The sequence below is a fragment of the Delphinapterus leucas genome, chromosome 8 (genome assembly GCF_059928025.1).
Source record: "Delphinapterus leucas isolate spDelLeu-1000000601 "Yukka" chromosome 8, BTC_Dleu_Yukka2, whole genome shotgun sequence".
NCBI classification, from domain to species: domain Eukaryota; kingdom Metazoa; phylum Chordata; class Mammalia; order Artiodactyla; family Monodontidae; genus Delphinapterus; species Delphinapterus leucas.
Genome location: NC_143136.1, coordinates 30,568,461 through 30,583,595, shown reverse-complemented (window position 1 = coordinate 30,583,595; position 15,135 = coordinate 30,568,461). Strand labels below are relative to the sequence as shown.

Genomic DNA, 15,135 nt, shown 5'->3' with positions numbered 1-15,135 from the left:
GCTTTCTATCCTGTTCCATTGAGCTATATTTCTGTTTTTGTGCTAGTACCATACTGTTTTGATTACTGTTGCTTTGTAATATAGTCTGAAGTCAGGGTGCCTGCTTCCTCCAGCTCTATTTTTCTTTCTCACGATTGCTTTGGCTATTTGGGGTCTTTTGTGTTTCCATACAAATTGTAAAATTTTTTGTTCTACTTCTGTGAAAAATGCCGTTCGTAATTTGATAGGGATTGTATTGAATCTGTAGATTACTTTGGGTAGTATAGTCATTCTGATAATATTGATTTTTCCAATCCAAGAACATGATATAGCTTTTCATCTGATCATGTCATGTTTGATCTCTTTCATCAGCATCTTATAGTTTTCAGAGTACAGGTTTTTTGCCTCCTTAGGTAGGTTTAAAATTCCTAGGTATTTTATTATTTTTGATGTGATGGTAAGTGGGATTTTTTTCTTTAATTTCTCTTTCTGATCTTTTGTTGTTAATGTATAGGAATGCAACAGATTTCTGTGTATTAATTTTGTATCCTGCAACTTTACTGAATTTGTTTATGATCTCTAGTATTTTTCTGGTACCAACTTTAGGATTTTCTGTGTATAGTATCTTATCACCTGCAAATAGTGACAGTTTTTACTTCTTTTCCAATTTAGATTCCTTTTATTTCTTTTTCTTCTCTGATTGCTATGGCTAGAACTTCCAAAACTATGTTGAATAAAAGTAGCGAAAGTGGACATCCTTGTCTTGTTCCTGATCTTAGATGGAATGCTTTCAGCTTTTCACCATTGAGGATGATGTTAGCTATAGGTTTGTCATATATGGCCTTTATTATGTTGAGGTGTGTCATATATGGCCTTTATTATGTTGAGGTGTGTGCCACTTTCTGGAGAGTTTTCATCATAAATGGGTGTTGAATTTTGTCAAAAGATTTTTCTGCATCTACTGAGATGATCATATGGGTTTTATTCTTCAGTTTGTTAATATGGTGTATCACACTGATTGATTGATTTGTGGATACTGAAAGATCCTTGCATCCCTGGGATAAATCCCACTTGATCATGGTGCATAATCATTTTAATGTATTGTTGGATTCGGTTTGCTAGTACTTTGTTGAGGATTTTTGCATCTATGTTCATCAGTGATATTGGCCTGTAAATTTGTGTGTGTGTGTGTGTGTGTGTGGTAGCTTTGTCTGGTTTTGATATCAGGGTGATGGTAGACTCATAGAATGAGTTTGAGAGTATTCATTCCTCTGTAATTTTTTGTAATAGTTTCAGGAGGATATATGTTAACTCTTCTCTAAATGTTTGATAGAATTCACCTGAGAAGCCATCTGGTCCTGGACTTCTGTTCATTGGGAGTTTTTTTTAATCACAGTTTCAATTTCATTACTTGTGGTTGGTCTGTTCATATTTTCTGTTTTTTCCTGGTTCAGTCTTGGAAGGTTGTACCTTTCTAAGAATTTGTCCATGTCTTCTAGGTTGTCCAGTTTATTGCCATATAGTTGCTTGTAGTATTCTCTTATGATTCTTTGTATTTCAGTGGTGTCCGTTGTAACTTTCTTTTTATTTCTAAGTTTACCAATTTGAGCCCTCTCTTTTTTCTTGATGCGTCTCGCTAAAGTGTTATCAATTTTGTTTATCTTTTCAAAGAACCAGCTTTTAGTTTCATTGATCTTTGCTATTGCTTTCTTTGTCTCTGTTTCATTTATTTCTGCTCTGATCTCTATGATATTTTTCTTTCTGCTAACTTTGTGTTTTGTTTGTTCTTCTTTCTCTAATTGCTTTAGGTGTAAGGTTATGTTCTTCATTTGGGATTTTTCTTGTCTCCTGAGGTAAGATTGTATTGCTATAAACTTCCCTCTTAGAACTGCTTTTGCTGCATCCCATAGGTTTTGGATAGTCGTGTTTTCATTTGTCTCTAGGTATTTTTTAATTTCCTCTTTGATTTCTTCAGTGATCCATTGGTAGGTTAGTAGCATATTGTTTAACCTCCACATGTTTGTGTTTTTTACAGTTTTTTCTTGTAGTTGATTTCTAATCTCATAGGGTTGTGGTCGGAAAAGATGCTTGATATGATTTCAATTTTCTGAAGTTTACCAAGGCTTGCTCTGTGGCCCAGCATGTGATCTACCCTGGCAGATGTTCCATGTGCACTTGAAAAGAATGTGTATTCTGCTGCTTTCGGATGGAATGCTCTATAAATATCAATTAAGCCTATCTGGTCCAATGTGTCATTTAAGGCCTGTGTTTCCTCATTGATTTTCTGTCTGGATTATCTGTCCATTGATGAAAGTAGGGTGTTAAAGTCCCTCACTATTACTGTGTTACCGTCAATTTCTCCTTTTATGGCTGTTGGCATTTGCCTTATATATTGAGATGCTCCTATATTGGGTACATACATATTTATATTTGTTATATCTTCTTCTTGGATCGATCCCTTTATCATTACGTGGTGTCCTTTTTGTCTCTTGTAACAGTTTTTATTTTAAAGTCTATTTTGTCTGATGTGAGTATTGCCTCCAGCTTTCTTTTGACTTCCATTTGCATGGAATACCTTTTTCCATCCCCTCACTTTCAGTCTGTATATGTCCCTAGATCTGAAGTGGGTCTCTTGTAAACAGCATATATATGGGTCTTGTTTTTGTATCCAGTAAGCCAGTCTGTGTCTTTTGGTTAGAGCATTTAATCCATTTACATTTAAGGTAATTATTGATATGTATGTTCTTATTGCCATTTTGTTAATTGTTTAGTATTTGTTTTTGTAGGTCTTTTTTCTTCTCTTCCTCTTTTGTTCTCTTGTGGCCTGATGACTAACTTTAGTGTTGTGTTTTGATTCCTATTTCTTTTGTGTGTGCGTTTCTATTGTAGATCTTTGGATTGCAGTTACCATGAGGTTTTGATATAGCAGTCTGTATATAAACAAGATTGTTTTTTAAGTTGCTGGTCTTTTAATATCAAATGTTTTTTTTTTGTTTTTTTTTTTTGGCTGCGTTGGGTCTTCATTCCTGCACCCGGGCTTTTCTCTAGTTGCTGCGAGTAGGGGCTACTCATTGCGGTGGCTTCTCCTGTCGCGGAGCACGGGCTCTAGGTGCACGAGCTTCAGTAGTTGTGGCGTGTGGGCTCAGTAGTTGTGGCTCGCAGGCTCTAGAGCGCAGGCTCAGTAGTTGTGGCACACGGGCTTAGTTGCTCCGCGGCATGTGGGATCTTCCGGGACGAGGGATCAAACCCACGTCCCCTGCATTGACAGGCAGATTCTTAACCACTGTGCCACCAGGGAAGTCCCTGCATTTTCAATATCCTATACCTTAACTGTGTGTTTGCTTTTCCTGGTGAGCTTTTCCATTCGTAATTTTCTTATTTCTAGTTGTGGCCTTTTCTTTTCTACCTAGAGAAGTTCTTTTAGCATTTGTTGCAAAGCTGGTCTGGTGGTGCTGCATTCTCTTAGCTTTTGCTTGTCTGTAAAGTTTTTGATTTCTCCATCTAATCTGAATGAGAGCTTTGCTGGGTAGAGCATTCTTGGCTGTAGGTTCTTCCCTTTCATCACCTTAAATGTATCATGCCACTCCCTTCTGGCCTGCAGAGTTTCTGCTGAAAAGCCAGCTGATAGCCTTATGGGAATTCCCTTGTATGTTATTTGTTGCTTTTCCCTTGTTGCTTTTAATATTTTTTCTTTGTTTTTAATTTTTGTCTATTTTATTACTATGTGTCACAGCATGTTCTTCCTTGGGTTTATTCTGCCTGGGACTCTCTGTGCTTCCTGGACTTGGGTGACTGTTTCCTTTCCCATGTTAGGGAAGTTTTCAGCCATTATCTCTTCAAATATTTTCTCATGTCCTTTCTCTCTCTCTTCTCCTTCTGGGACCCCTAGAATGCAAATGTTAGTGCATTTAATGTTGTCCCAGAGGTCTCTTAGACTGTCCTCATTTCATTCTTTTTCCTTTATTCTGTCCTGCAGCACTGATTTCCACCATTCTGTCTTCCAGGTAACTTATCTGTTCTTCTGCCTCAGTTATTCTGCTATTGATTCCTTCTAGTGTATTTTTCTTTTCAGTTATTGTATTGTTCATCTCTGTTCTTTAGTTCTTCTAGGTCTTTGTTAAACATTTCTTGTATCTTCTTGATCTGTGCCTCCATTCTTTTTCCTAGGTCTTGGATCATGTTTACCGTCATTACTCTGAATTGTTTTTCGGGTAGGTTGCCTATCTCCACTTCACGTAGTTGTTCTACTGGGGTTTTATCTTGTACCTTCATCTGGGACATATTCCTCGGCCATCTCATTTTGTCTAACTTTCTGCAATTGCAATTTCTGTTCCACAGGCTGCAGGGTTGTAGTTCTCCTTGCTTCTGCTGTCTGCCCCCTGGTGGATGAGGTTGGTCCAGGGGCTGGTGCAGGCTTCCTGGTGTGAGGAACTGGTGCAAGGAACTGGTGCCTGCCCCACTGGTGGGTGGAGCTGGGTCTTGTCCCTCTGGTGGACAGGGCCTTGTCAAGAGGTGTGTTTAGCAGGCAGCTGTGTGCTCAGGAAGACTTTAAGCAGCCTGTCTGTTAATATGTGGGGCTGTGTTCCCACCCTTTTGGTTGTTTGGCCTGAGGCGTCCCTGCACTAGAGCCTACAGGCTGTTAGGTGGGGCCAGGTCTTGGTGGGAAAATGGTGGCCTCCAGGCCAGCTCATGCCAATGAGTATTCCCCAGGACTACAGCTGCAGTGTGTTTGTCCCCAGAATGAGCCACAGCTGACCCTGCCTCTGCAGGAGACCCTCGCAATACCAGCAGATGGGTCTGGCCAAGGCTTTTATGATGTCACTGCTTTTTTTCCCTGTGACCTGGTGCACACGAGAGCTTGTGTCTGCCCTCCAAGAGTGGGGTTTCTGTTTCCCCTAGTCCTATGGAATTCCTGTGATCAAACCCTGCTGGCCTTCAAAGCCAGATCCTTGGGGGCTCCTCCTCCCATTGCCAGACCCACAGGCTGGGGAGCCTGATGTGGGGCTCAGAACTTTCACTGCTGTGGGAGAACTTCTGCAATATAATTATTTTCCAGTTTGTGGGTCGCCCACCTGGCGGGTATGGGATTTGATTTTATCGCAATTACGCCCCTCCTACCATCTTGTCGTGTCGTCTTTGTCTTTGGATATAGGATATGGTTTTGGGGAGGTTCCAGCATTTTTTTGTTGATGGTTGTTTGGCAGTTAGTTGTGGTTTTGGTGTTTTCATAAGATGAGGTGATCTCACGTCCTTCTACTCTGCCATCTTGTCTCAACCTCCCTAAAAATTGTTCTTTTACATGTGTGTGTGCGTGTGCACACAATATTCACAAGCACTTAGAAGTTCTATTAAAAGCCAATGCTCAATTTTGAGCAAAAAGTTATTATAAGCAATAGCAACTCCCTCCCCCGCACCAAAGAAAGAAAGATTCTTCTAGCACTCTTTGAACCTTAAAGAGTGTTTTTATAGGCCAGCTCATTGTTTTTCTTCTCTCTGAAAAATTAGAAATGATAACTGTTTTGATGAGTTCTACAGAAAAAGACAGTTTCCATGATTTCATTTCTTGACAAAGAACAGGTGCCTCACTTGGTTTCTGCCACATGTAGGCAAATTCCCAGACGTAAAACTTCCCCTCAGGGGAAGCAATCTGGGTCCACAGAACTATCTTGAGTTCTGCCCCCTCTTCCCCTGCCGTGTGAGGTGGCCGACTAGTAGGGGGAGGCATGGGAGAAGAGCCTTGACCATCCCCATGTGCACGCAGCCTGCACGGTGGCTGTGGCCATCAGGGTGGCTTCTGCCCTGTCACTGCTTCATCTGGCTAGTCTCTCCACGAAAAAAACCAAGGCCTGCCTGTCTTTTATAATATTCTGTTTTAAAAGAGAGAAATCTCCAGGGAGAGAACAGGACCCTAAAAGTCCAAGGCCTGGAATTCCTCCTTTCTCTCTTTCCATTTTAAACAGGAAACATTCATGCTAAGAGGGTGCAGAGGGAGTGCTGGTTGTATGTTCGTTTTAAGGCAGATAATGTTTGTGTGCTGCAAATGTCAGTGATTTATCCCTGGGGCTTAAAATGAGTGAGTGCAGAAAAACCACATGTTTCACTTCATGCAGCGAAATATCCGTAGATTTTGAGAGAAAACACAGGTTAAGGATTTTTTTTAAGTGTGCTGAAAATCTTTCACGTGAACCAAAAGGAAATAGAAATGAGCACGGTGGGAGAGGGAGGAAGCTTAAACTATTATACGATAAAAGGTATAATGAATGCTGGACGTTTTCTAAAGAAAAAATAACATTCTAAAGGAAAAGGGAAGATGAAATCCCCGCCCTTTATTTCCCAGGGCTGGAGTGACAGATTACACATTTGTGCTCTATTTGTCACGGGCAATTTAAAATAGAGCAAAGCAAACTGCACTGAGTAATGTACGCAAACAATTTAATTTTTTTATCTGAAAACACTAACTAAATTAACCCAGGCTCAAGGATCTATCTTTCGTTATTATACACAGCCAAATTAAGACATAAAAAAGTAGAGAGAGAATTCTATTATTCATCCCTATGAATGTGTTCACATGCTGCTTGCCACATGGACCCAAGCTTGGAGCTTGTCAAATAATCATGATTTGGGGAACTTACTTACAGAGCTGTTTTCACATCAAACTCTGCAGATTACAGGGTGATTGTGACCCTCACTGACAGTGCCTGATTAACCACGGGCACCGTATTCTTCCAGCCCTGCCATTTCTTTCAAGTGTTCTACCAGGTTGTACTCTGACATTGGAGAGCTTTTCATTAATTAGTATTGTTGCTGTTTTCCTTTAAAAGGGAATACTAAAAAGAGGAATGGTAGAAAGTGGGAAGGATCTGGGCATGGTAGTAGTGAACATGTGCACGGAAGGTTTATGGGATTTTAAGAGCTGCAAACAGAACTCATCTGTTTAACCCCAGGCTAGGTAAGATGCACTCATCTGTACATTGTTTAGAGACCTATTGCTTCTGTTATGACAAATGGAGCCGAAGATGCTTGTTGTCTTAGCAGAGAGATCCAGACAGGGTCGCTTTCTGTTAGTGTTTATTCTTGCCCTTTACCTTTCTGTGTGCCTACTCATTACACAGCACAACTTACAGCTGGTTTGTCTTTCCCTAATCTGCTACCGGCTGGGTGGTACTTACTGACTTTGCAGTAGAAGTGCTTTATATCACAGTTTTGGGTGGGTAAGTCCAAGGCTCTAGGTTGGGACTTTCTCTAGGAACTGTAGAAAGAGGAGGGCACACTAATCCACACAGGGACGTAACAGAAGCCAACCAGGGTTAGACCAAGACTGTGACTCATGTAAAGAGCACCCCACAGACCTCGGAGAGAAGTGAATGCAATCCCTGGGAAATTGATGACTCCAAATAATGTGTGCATTTTTTTTTTTCGCGGTACGCGGGCCTCTCACTGTTGTGGCCTCTCCCGTCGCGGAGCACAGGCTCCGGACGCGCAGGCTCAGCGGCCATGGCTCACGGGCCCAGCCGCTCCGCGGCATGTGGGATCTTCCCGGACCGGGGCACGAACCCGCGTCCCCTGCATCAGCAGGCGGACTCTCAACCACTGCGCCACCAGGGAAGCCCTAATGTGTGCATTTCTACCACCATGTTTATGTCAGGCTTCAGGGAGGTGGAAAGGAGAGGGGGCAAATGATCCCAGCTTTAATAGAGCCAAACTCAGCCTTGTTTAGGGAACTAGCTTGGTTACTATAATAAGGCCAACATATACACAAGATAGAATTATATTTCTCCCTCAGGCACCAATCAGTCCTGACTGACATGCTGGCTCCATGGGGTCAAGGAGCCAGGCTCCTCAGCACGTGGCTTTCTCCTTGTGTCTAATATGGCCACTCCAGGGGCCAACAGAAAGGAGGGAAGAGAAGAAGAGTGTCCCTTGCTTCCTTTTAAGGGCGCACATCACGTCTGTTCACATCCCACTGGCCAGATCCAGTCTGTGGCCAAACTACATGGGAGGCTAAGGAATGTGGTCATCATCTGGGCAGCTGGCTTCGTAGTCATTGATATGTGTCTCTTCTCTTTCCAGGGGAGGACCAGTGGATCCTGTAGACTACCTGACAGCAGCACCTCGAGGGCTCTACAAGGAAAGGGAGCTTCCATATTACCCAGGGGCTCATCCTGTGCATCCACCCAAAGGGAGCTACCCCCGCCCCCCAGATCTGAGGATCACAGATCTCCGGTATCCCCAGTACTATCCGCCCCCGCCAGCCCCCCAGCACAAAGGACCCTTCCGACAAGATGTCCCACCTTCCCCTCCTCAGCACCACAGAGTACCAGCCTACCCAGAAATGGGCAGACCAGTGCCCCGAGGGGGCAGCCCAGATCAGTACCCCTATCGAATGCAAGATCCCCGGCAGAAGAACCCCATGACCGCAGCCGTGTAGCTGAACGCCACCAAGCTCAGCCCAGCCCAGAAAGGAAGACATCCAACATCACCTTTGTTCTTCCTGCACCTTAAGGCCTTCTTCCTGTTAAGAATTCTCCATGGTACAGATTAGGTTTTTCTCGCTGAGGCTGCAACACCTGACTGCTAGTCAGAGAGAAAGAAGGGGACAGGAGTTTGGGGAGGGAAATCAGAAGGAAGAGGAAGGATGGGGCCATAAAAAAAATACTGCCTGAAATACTTTTAGAATTGTTCAGTTCACTGAGAGTGACAATTGAACAGGCAGATAACAACGGAGATCTGCAACATGGTGCCTCCCTGGAGCACTGGCATCACGGAGGACAGACTCTGCCCGGGATCATCATCCATTCAGAGACTAAGCTTCAGCCACCTGATTAGAGTTAAGTCTGTGAAGAGTGGTTGCCAATATGGGTGTCCTACCTGAGTGGTTTTTACACTGAAAAAACAACAGCGGCAAACATGACGAGTGATCTCCTTGAAATGTTTTATACCTAGAGGAAGGCTGCATTTCTTTATTTGTAGAATTCCTCGGGTTCTCAGTTCCACTCACTTGGTATAAGCATGTCACGTTTCCTTGCTTTTAGTGTAAAAGTAAGATGTGAATGCAGTACTGGTGTCCTGGGAGAATGTACAAAGCTAGCAGAGCTTCCAGAAGAAATATATGCCTAGCATCAAGGCAGTCAGGTTAAGAGGCTGACATTCCTGTGGTCCTCACCTTCCTTCCTCCCACGTCCCAGGCACGACAGCATGGAGATATCTGGTTTCCGAGGCATCCCCAAATCTCCTGCCTATAATTATTGTAAGTGGGGCCTCTATTTTAAGGCTCCCACTTGAGAGTTAAGATGTACTCGGGAAAAAGAGGGCCTACTGGTTAGTATGCACAGGAAGCGGTGCTCTGAGATGCCAATTCCAGACCCAGTGCCAAACAGCGCCATATGCACCCGGCGTCAGGGAGGGGCTGACTGTGCTCTTTGGGAATGATAACCGGCAGGTGGTAGACAGTGGTGAGTGTGTGAGTGTGTGTGTGTGTGTGTGTGTGTGTGTGTGTGAGATTACCAGTATGGAGAATGGAAAATAAAAATGGAAAGTTTGATGAGGAAGGGAATAAAAAGGAAAAAAGCCAGAAAACAGAAGGGAAGGGAGAAGAAGCATAAAACTAAATCATTCTCTATCTGCTATATTATTTCATTAACAGAAGTCAGGGCAAGACCAAGGCCAAGGTCTCCAGTTGGGAAAAGAAGGTCTTATGGCTTCGAAAAGCTGAAAGCCCACCCTCCAGAATCCATCGCAATTTTTTTAGAGCTTTGCAGCTATATTCTACTTATTTCAACACAGAACCTCTAAAACCTACAACCTAACCCAAATGAGAACATAAGAGAAAACTGAGAAACAGCAAAGCATGGGAGCAGCAACTCGAATTGTTCAGTGACTCCTGCAGTACTTTAAACCTTTTTACATTCCTTCTTCACTCCCTCCCATAAAAAGTCTTGAGTTCAATTTAGACATATGTTGGCCAAGATTAGGATACCTCTGACTGCTAGGATTTAATAAATTACAGTATTATTGAATATATAGCCTATCTATCCAGCCCAGTTTAGTCTTATTTTAATTTAAAATAGAGTTCTGTTACCAAGAATGATGCAACTGCTGGGTTTAGACTTAGCTAGTGTTATTTACTGAACTTTAAGAGGTACCGTTTTCTAAACTACAGTTTACCTATGGCCCTCTTGAAAACAGACTGTCAAGTTGGTTTTGGCCCTCTATCACCTCTCTTACGCCGGAGGCACCTTTAGATCGCTCGCAGTTTGTGCGGAGGTTGAGGATTGGGTCCTGCTCACCTAGAGCTGGAGTGCAGGTGAGCTGTAGGGTTTCCCAGCCAACATGCTGCAAGCTGCCTTCCCCTCAAGCTACATAAACCTTCAAGAAGACAATGATAAGATGAGGGAAGTGTGATGTATTTTGAAGCATTAAAAATCAGCTCTTTAGGATGTTCCATAGTTTAACCAAATTTCTGTGGACTAGTGGACATAGCCAAGCCAGAAGCTTCCTCCTGGATTAAGGCCAAGGTCCCACAAGGGGCAGTGGTATAAGGTGAGACGCTCTGTGTGTGTGTTGGAGGAGTGACCCTTGTAGGAAGAATGCCTATATTTTCACCACGTTGCCACCTTGCGAGCATATCTCCTGCACTCAGGCTCGGGGGAAGCTGCTCCAAGCACGGTTTTGTGTTGTACACACAGGTAATAAAACAGTTGCCAATCCTGAGGGGCAGCTAAGGATGTGAAGGTACTATGGAAACAAGATTATAGCAGTTTTCTTTTCTTGCTTGAAGTAGAACACACGCCCCATTAGACCCTACCCGAAAGAAGCTAGCATTACGTGTGCGACAGTCTTCATCAAGCCAAGTGACAATTAAGAACAGCTTGAATGTAAGCTTTATAAATGCCTGTGAACCAGCCCTCCAACTGTCACCACCCAGAGGTTATGGAACTCTTTGCCAGTATTTAGGAGAACAGGTTGTTTAGAGCATTTAGAAGACCAGGCTATAATCAACAGGTGCCCAGTAGCAAGAAATAGTTCCTGGTTTATTTATGGCCTTGGAAAAACTCAATCAGGTGTCTCCTTGCAGCTCGGAATGCTAATAGACCCCCCAGGAAAAGGTGGCACGGCGAGCTTGGCGAGCTACAAACCCATCAACGTACACCCACCCGGCTCCTTGCCTCACCACTGGGTCATCCAGGCCTTGAAATGATGTACTGGCCTCAAGTAACTAGTTATTTTAAGGAGCTCTGTTTGTGTCCCTTTTTGCAGGAATAGAGAGATAAAAGGGAGCAGACCACCGAAAAATTTTAGATGCAGCCAAATTCAGTCGTCTACAAGGGAGCGAAACACAACATCTCACTAACCCATTGTGTCATTGGTCTGTGGCAGTATCGCTCTTGGTATAATATTGCTTCCCTGTGGTATCACAGCACTGGATGAAAGGCAAGCTCAAAGTCAGGAGTATTTTCTTAAATCATGATTGACAACAGAACTGGGGAAAAAAATCACCGTGAAGCTCCTTATTCTTAGACTTTTAGATCTATATGCGTTAACCTCATAGTACAGCACGGAGCAAAGATCTTATAATCAAGAGCACGTGTAGAGCCACAGACCCACCGTCACCCTGAGGAGGAAACTCTGTGCACACCAACTGAGAGAGGAGATTTGAGACTTCACTGTAGCTTTGTTTTTGCCACCAGTAACAAAATTAAAACATGATTCATTATTCCTTCCAAATATTTAGGAACTTCTTGAGTGAAATCTATCTCCTGAAGGAAATCCACCTGACAACTTTTGGAGTTGCCATGCATAGGGCTGGTATACACAGCGATCAAGACTTTAAAGAGTGTTCATTCCCTAACCTGTATCCACAGCGTTCATTTTCTTTGGAGGAACATCTTAGCACTTCAGAGGGATACAGAGATCTGGAGAGTTTGGTGTGGACAGCAATATGTGTCTCTAAAATTTTCATTGGCATTAAACTCTGAAATCCACAATGAATGGCCTTCAAATTGGTGCTAAATTGGGTAGACACCCTACTGCTTCGAGTCCAGGAGCAACAGAAAGTCCAGATTTAGCGCAATTAGGCAGGAGGGAGTTGGAGTCAGAAACAGCCTGCGATAGTATTTCTCTGCACTCCCGGTTCACGCCGACTTAAGTGGAAATGATGCCACAATGAGACCAGAAAAAGGAGTCTCCATAAGATATCGCTACAAAGTCACCTTTCTGATAAAAAGGAAAATGAAAGTTAGATATCTAAAATAAGCCTAGAATCTCATATGAAGCTACAACTTCTAAGGGAAACTCTCCCTCATGTCCTTAAATCGTAATAGAATCTCACACAGCCTGACTTTTAAAGGTGGGCTTCACTGTCAGCCCAGAGTGGAGAGTGAACTAACCCCCAAGACTGTCTCCTGACTCAGCTCTTTCAGACAGTGTTATGTTCCATCCACGCTGACTGCAGCGCTATTTACTACTGGAACATAAAAACAAAACCTGCTGTTTATACAGTCACTTTTTCTAGGGTTTTCCTGTGCTTATATGATACCAAGTCTGTTCATAAGTTCTGAAGATAAATTATGTGAAATCGTGTTTTGGCGTAGGGGGTGGAGAATGAATTCTTTACAGACTTTTTAGGATGATCCCATTTTTACCACAGAAAGATTTTGGATATTGTTATATATGAATATATAAATTTTTCTTGTTTATTTTGCATCAAAATAAAGCTTTATTCAGTCAGAAAAAGTCAAATCTTGGTTTTTACCCACCACCGGTTGGTTTTAGGGTTTGATGAATGAATAGGTAGGTAGGTGTGGCCCTGCTCACCCTTGAATAGCAACCTCACAGGGCAGAGGACACAGGGAAAGAGCATCCGTCACATGCTGGGCTCCCCCAGAAGGAGATGCTGAGATGGGAATGAACAAGCAGGATGTTTATTTGGGACTGCACTTGGGTTCAGTACCTATAGAAGGCAGGGGAAGAAGACAGGATGGGGCAGAGAGGGAAAGACTGAGCTGCCATGCGCTCCCAACTTGGGCTCAGCCAACTCCACAGGGAAACTTGGAGCTGCACTGGCCCCATAGAGTCATCCCAAGTGGGGACAAGGGAGATGGGCCTTTATCCCACTATCTTGGTCAGGGGATACGGGCTACTTCTGGAAGTAGGGGAGACCCAGAACCAGGCAGTTTTCTTCAGGTGAGGCGATTCCCAAAAGGGCTGACAGCTGGGGTCATCTTGGGGCGATATTCACAGCAACTGAGAAAATAGCTCTTCATTCCTGAAGTTGGATCTGGACAGTGCATCACAGCATCCACGAATGCATCCAACACTGTTGACCCCTCTCTCGTGTTAGAAACACTCTTACCTTGTCTAAAGAAACATGATTCTAAGTTGGTTTTCCTTGAGACCATCCCTATGTTTCCCAAGCAACTTCACTGGCTCTTCTCAGCCCTCTCCACACTCTCCAAGTTCATCCACAGCCTTTTAGCTACCACCCTGGACTGCTTTGCTCACAATTTCTAGCTCTGACCTCTCTCCTGAGTACATGCATTTCCACTTTCCTACTGGACGTCCCCACTGGGACTTTCCATAAGCCCTTTGCACGCAACATCTCCAAACTGAAAACAAGCTTTCTCCAAAGAAACCTGCTTCTCATGACTCTATGCTGGCCAATCGTACCACCATGTTCACAGTTACAAACCAGAAATCTGGAAATAATCCTTGACTTCCCATTTATAACCCTGCTCCTTCCCCACAACCATATCCATCTAAAGAAATGGAAGGCCAGAAATTCCATCCTGCAATTCTATCAAATATGTCCATGATTGCTGACATCCTACCATCACCTTAGTTCAGCGCCATCACCTCTCCCCCACCCTCCTCAGTAACCTTCTGCGTGATCTGCCTCTTACTGTGCTTCCTTCTGACCTGCTCTGTACTGTACACACCCCACCGCCTTTGGTAAATAAAACTGGACTGGAACACATACACACTGATCCACTGATATATTGTCTAGTACTCTTTCACGCTACAGTCTCAACCTCTGCTCTATACTGCCGGGGGACTCTTCTGAAATGGACAGCTTACCATGTTACTCTTCTGGAGGCAACATGATCTTGTTGAAAGAACATCCGCTTTGAAAACAGGCAGACCTGGATCTAAAATTAGGTTCAACCACTAATTAGCTACATAACCTTGGGTAAAATATTTCTCTCTCTAGGCCTCAGTTTTACCATTTGTGAAATGAAACTCCTATACATCTTATGGGATTGTTTTAAGAATTAACTCACATGACAAACATAGGAGCCCTGGAGCGAGTATGCACCAGCTCCCAGGAGCCAGTTGTCTCCATCTCTTCCCAACTCCGTGTTCAGTGATGTCACACTGGTAGCTTGAAATAGGTCATGTTGGAAGCATTCACAACACAGAAATTAGCATACCCTACAAATCAGGACCTTTTCCCCTCTTGAGAGCCAGTTGTTAAAGATTACCAGCCCACCACTGTATATAACATACCATTAGATGTTTACTAGAACACTGCTATGTATACTATATATAGTTGCCCAGCAGTTGAGGAAAATTAATCCTTGCCTCCATACACATATACACACACGCACACACACACACACACACACACCCTCCTCAAAGCCTTTCTGTGGCTCCCTACTACTTGCAGCTTAAAGTCTAAAGTCCAAAGCCCTCCAAAATCAGTCCACTGGGCCTCTCCCTCCTCATGTCTTGTCATTTATGTAAGACATAAGTTTTACATCTTATACCGTTGTTGTTTCCAATTACTTTTGTTTATTTGAACCAAGCGTGCATTTCACAGCTCTGTTCTGTGCCAATACGCAATAAACTCAGTAAGCATAGCCTCCCCTGCTCAAAATACCCTTTGTCCTGTGGATCCTCACTCCTCCTTCAGGTCCCAGACCAACTGGCTCTTTCTTTCTCCATGAAGACTTAGATGCAGAAACAGGAGGTTGGCTCCCTCACATCCACCCCACCCTCTTGGAGCAAGACTTACTGAAGGCCAGAGACACAAGAGCTGGAGGCCACATTTCCCAGATTTCCTCACAGCTTGGGTGCCACATGAGGCCCAGCTTCTATCCGTCAGACTGAACACTCTGGAAGACGGAACTGAGGCCCAGGCATGCTTCCGCCAGCAAACAC

At 43.6% G+C, this 15,135-nt stretch overlaps 1 protein-coding gene across 1 annotated transcript in view; it reads left to right on the top strand.

The window, feature by feature from the left end:
• PARD3B (par-3 family cell polarity regulator beta) overlaps positions 1-13,860 on the top strand; it is a 1,040,415-nt gene extending 1,026,555 nt beyond the window's left edge. Inside the window, exon 23 of the mRNA XM_022567488.3 lies at positions 8,050-13,860. Within this exon, the coding sequence (XP_022423196.1) occupies positions 8,050-8,407 (358 nt within the window). The 3' untranslated portion in view covers positions 8,408-13,860. The remainder of the gene's footprint in view (positions 1-8,049) is intronic.
• Positions 13,861-15,135: the final 1,275 nt, after the last annotated feature.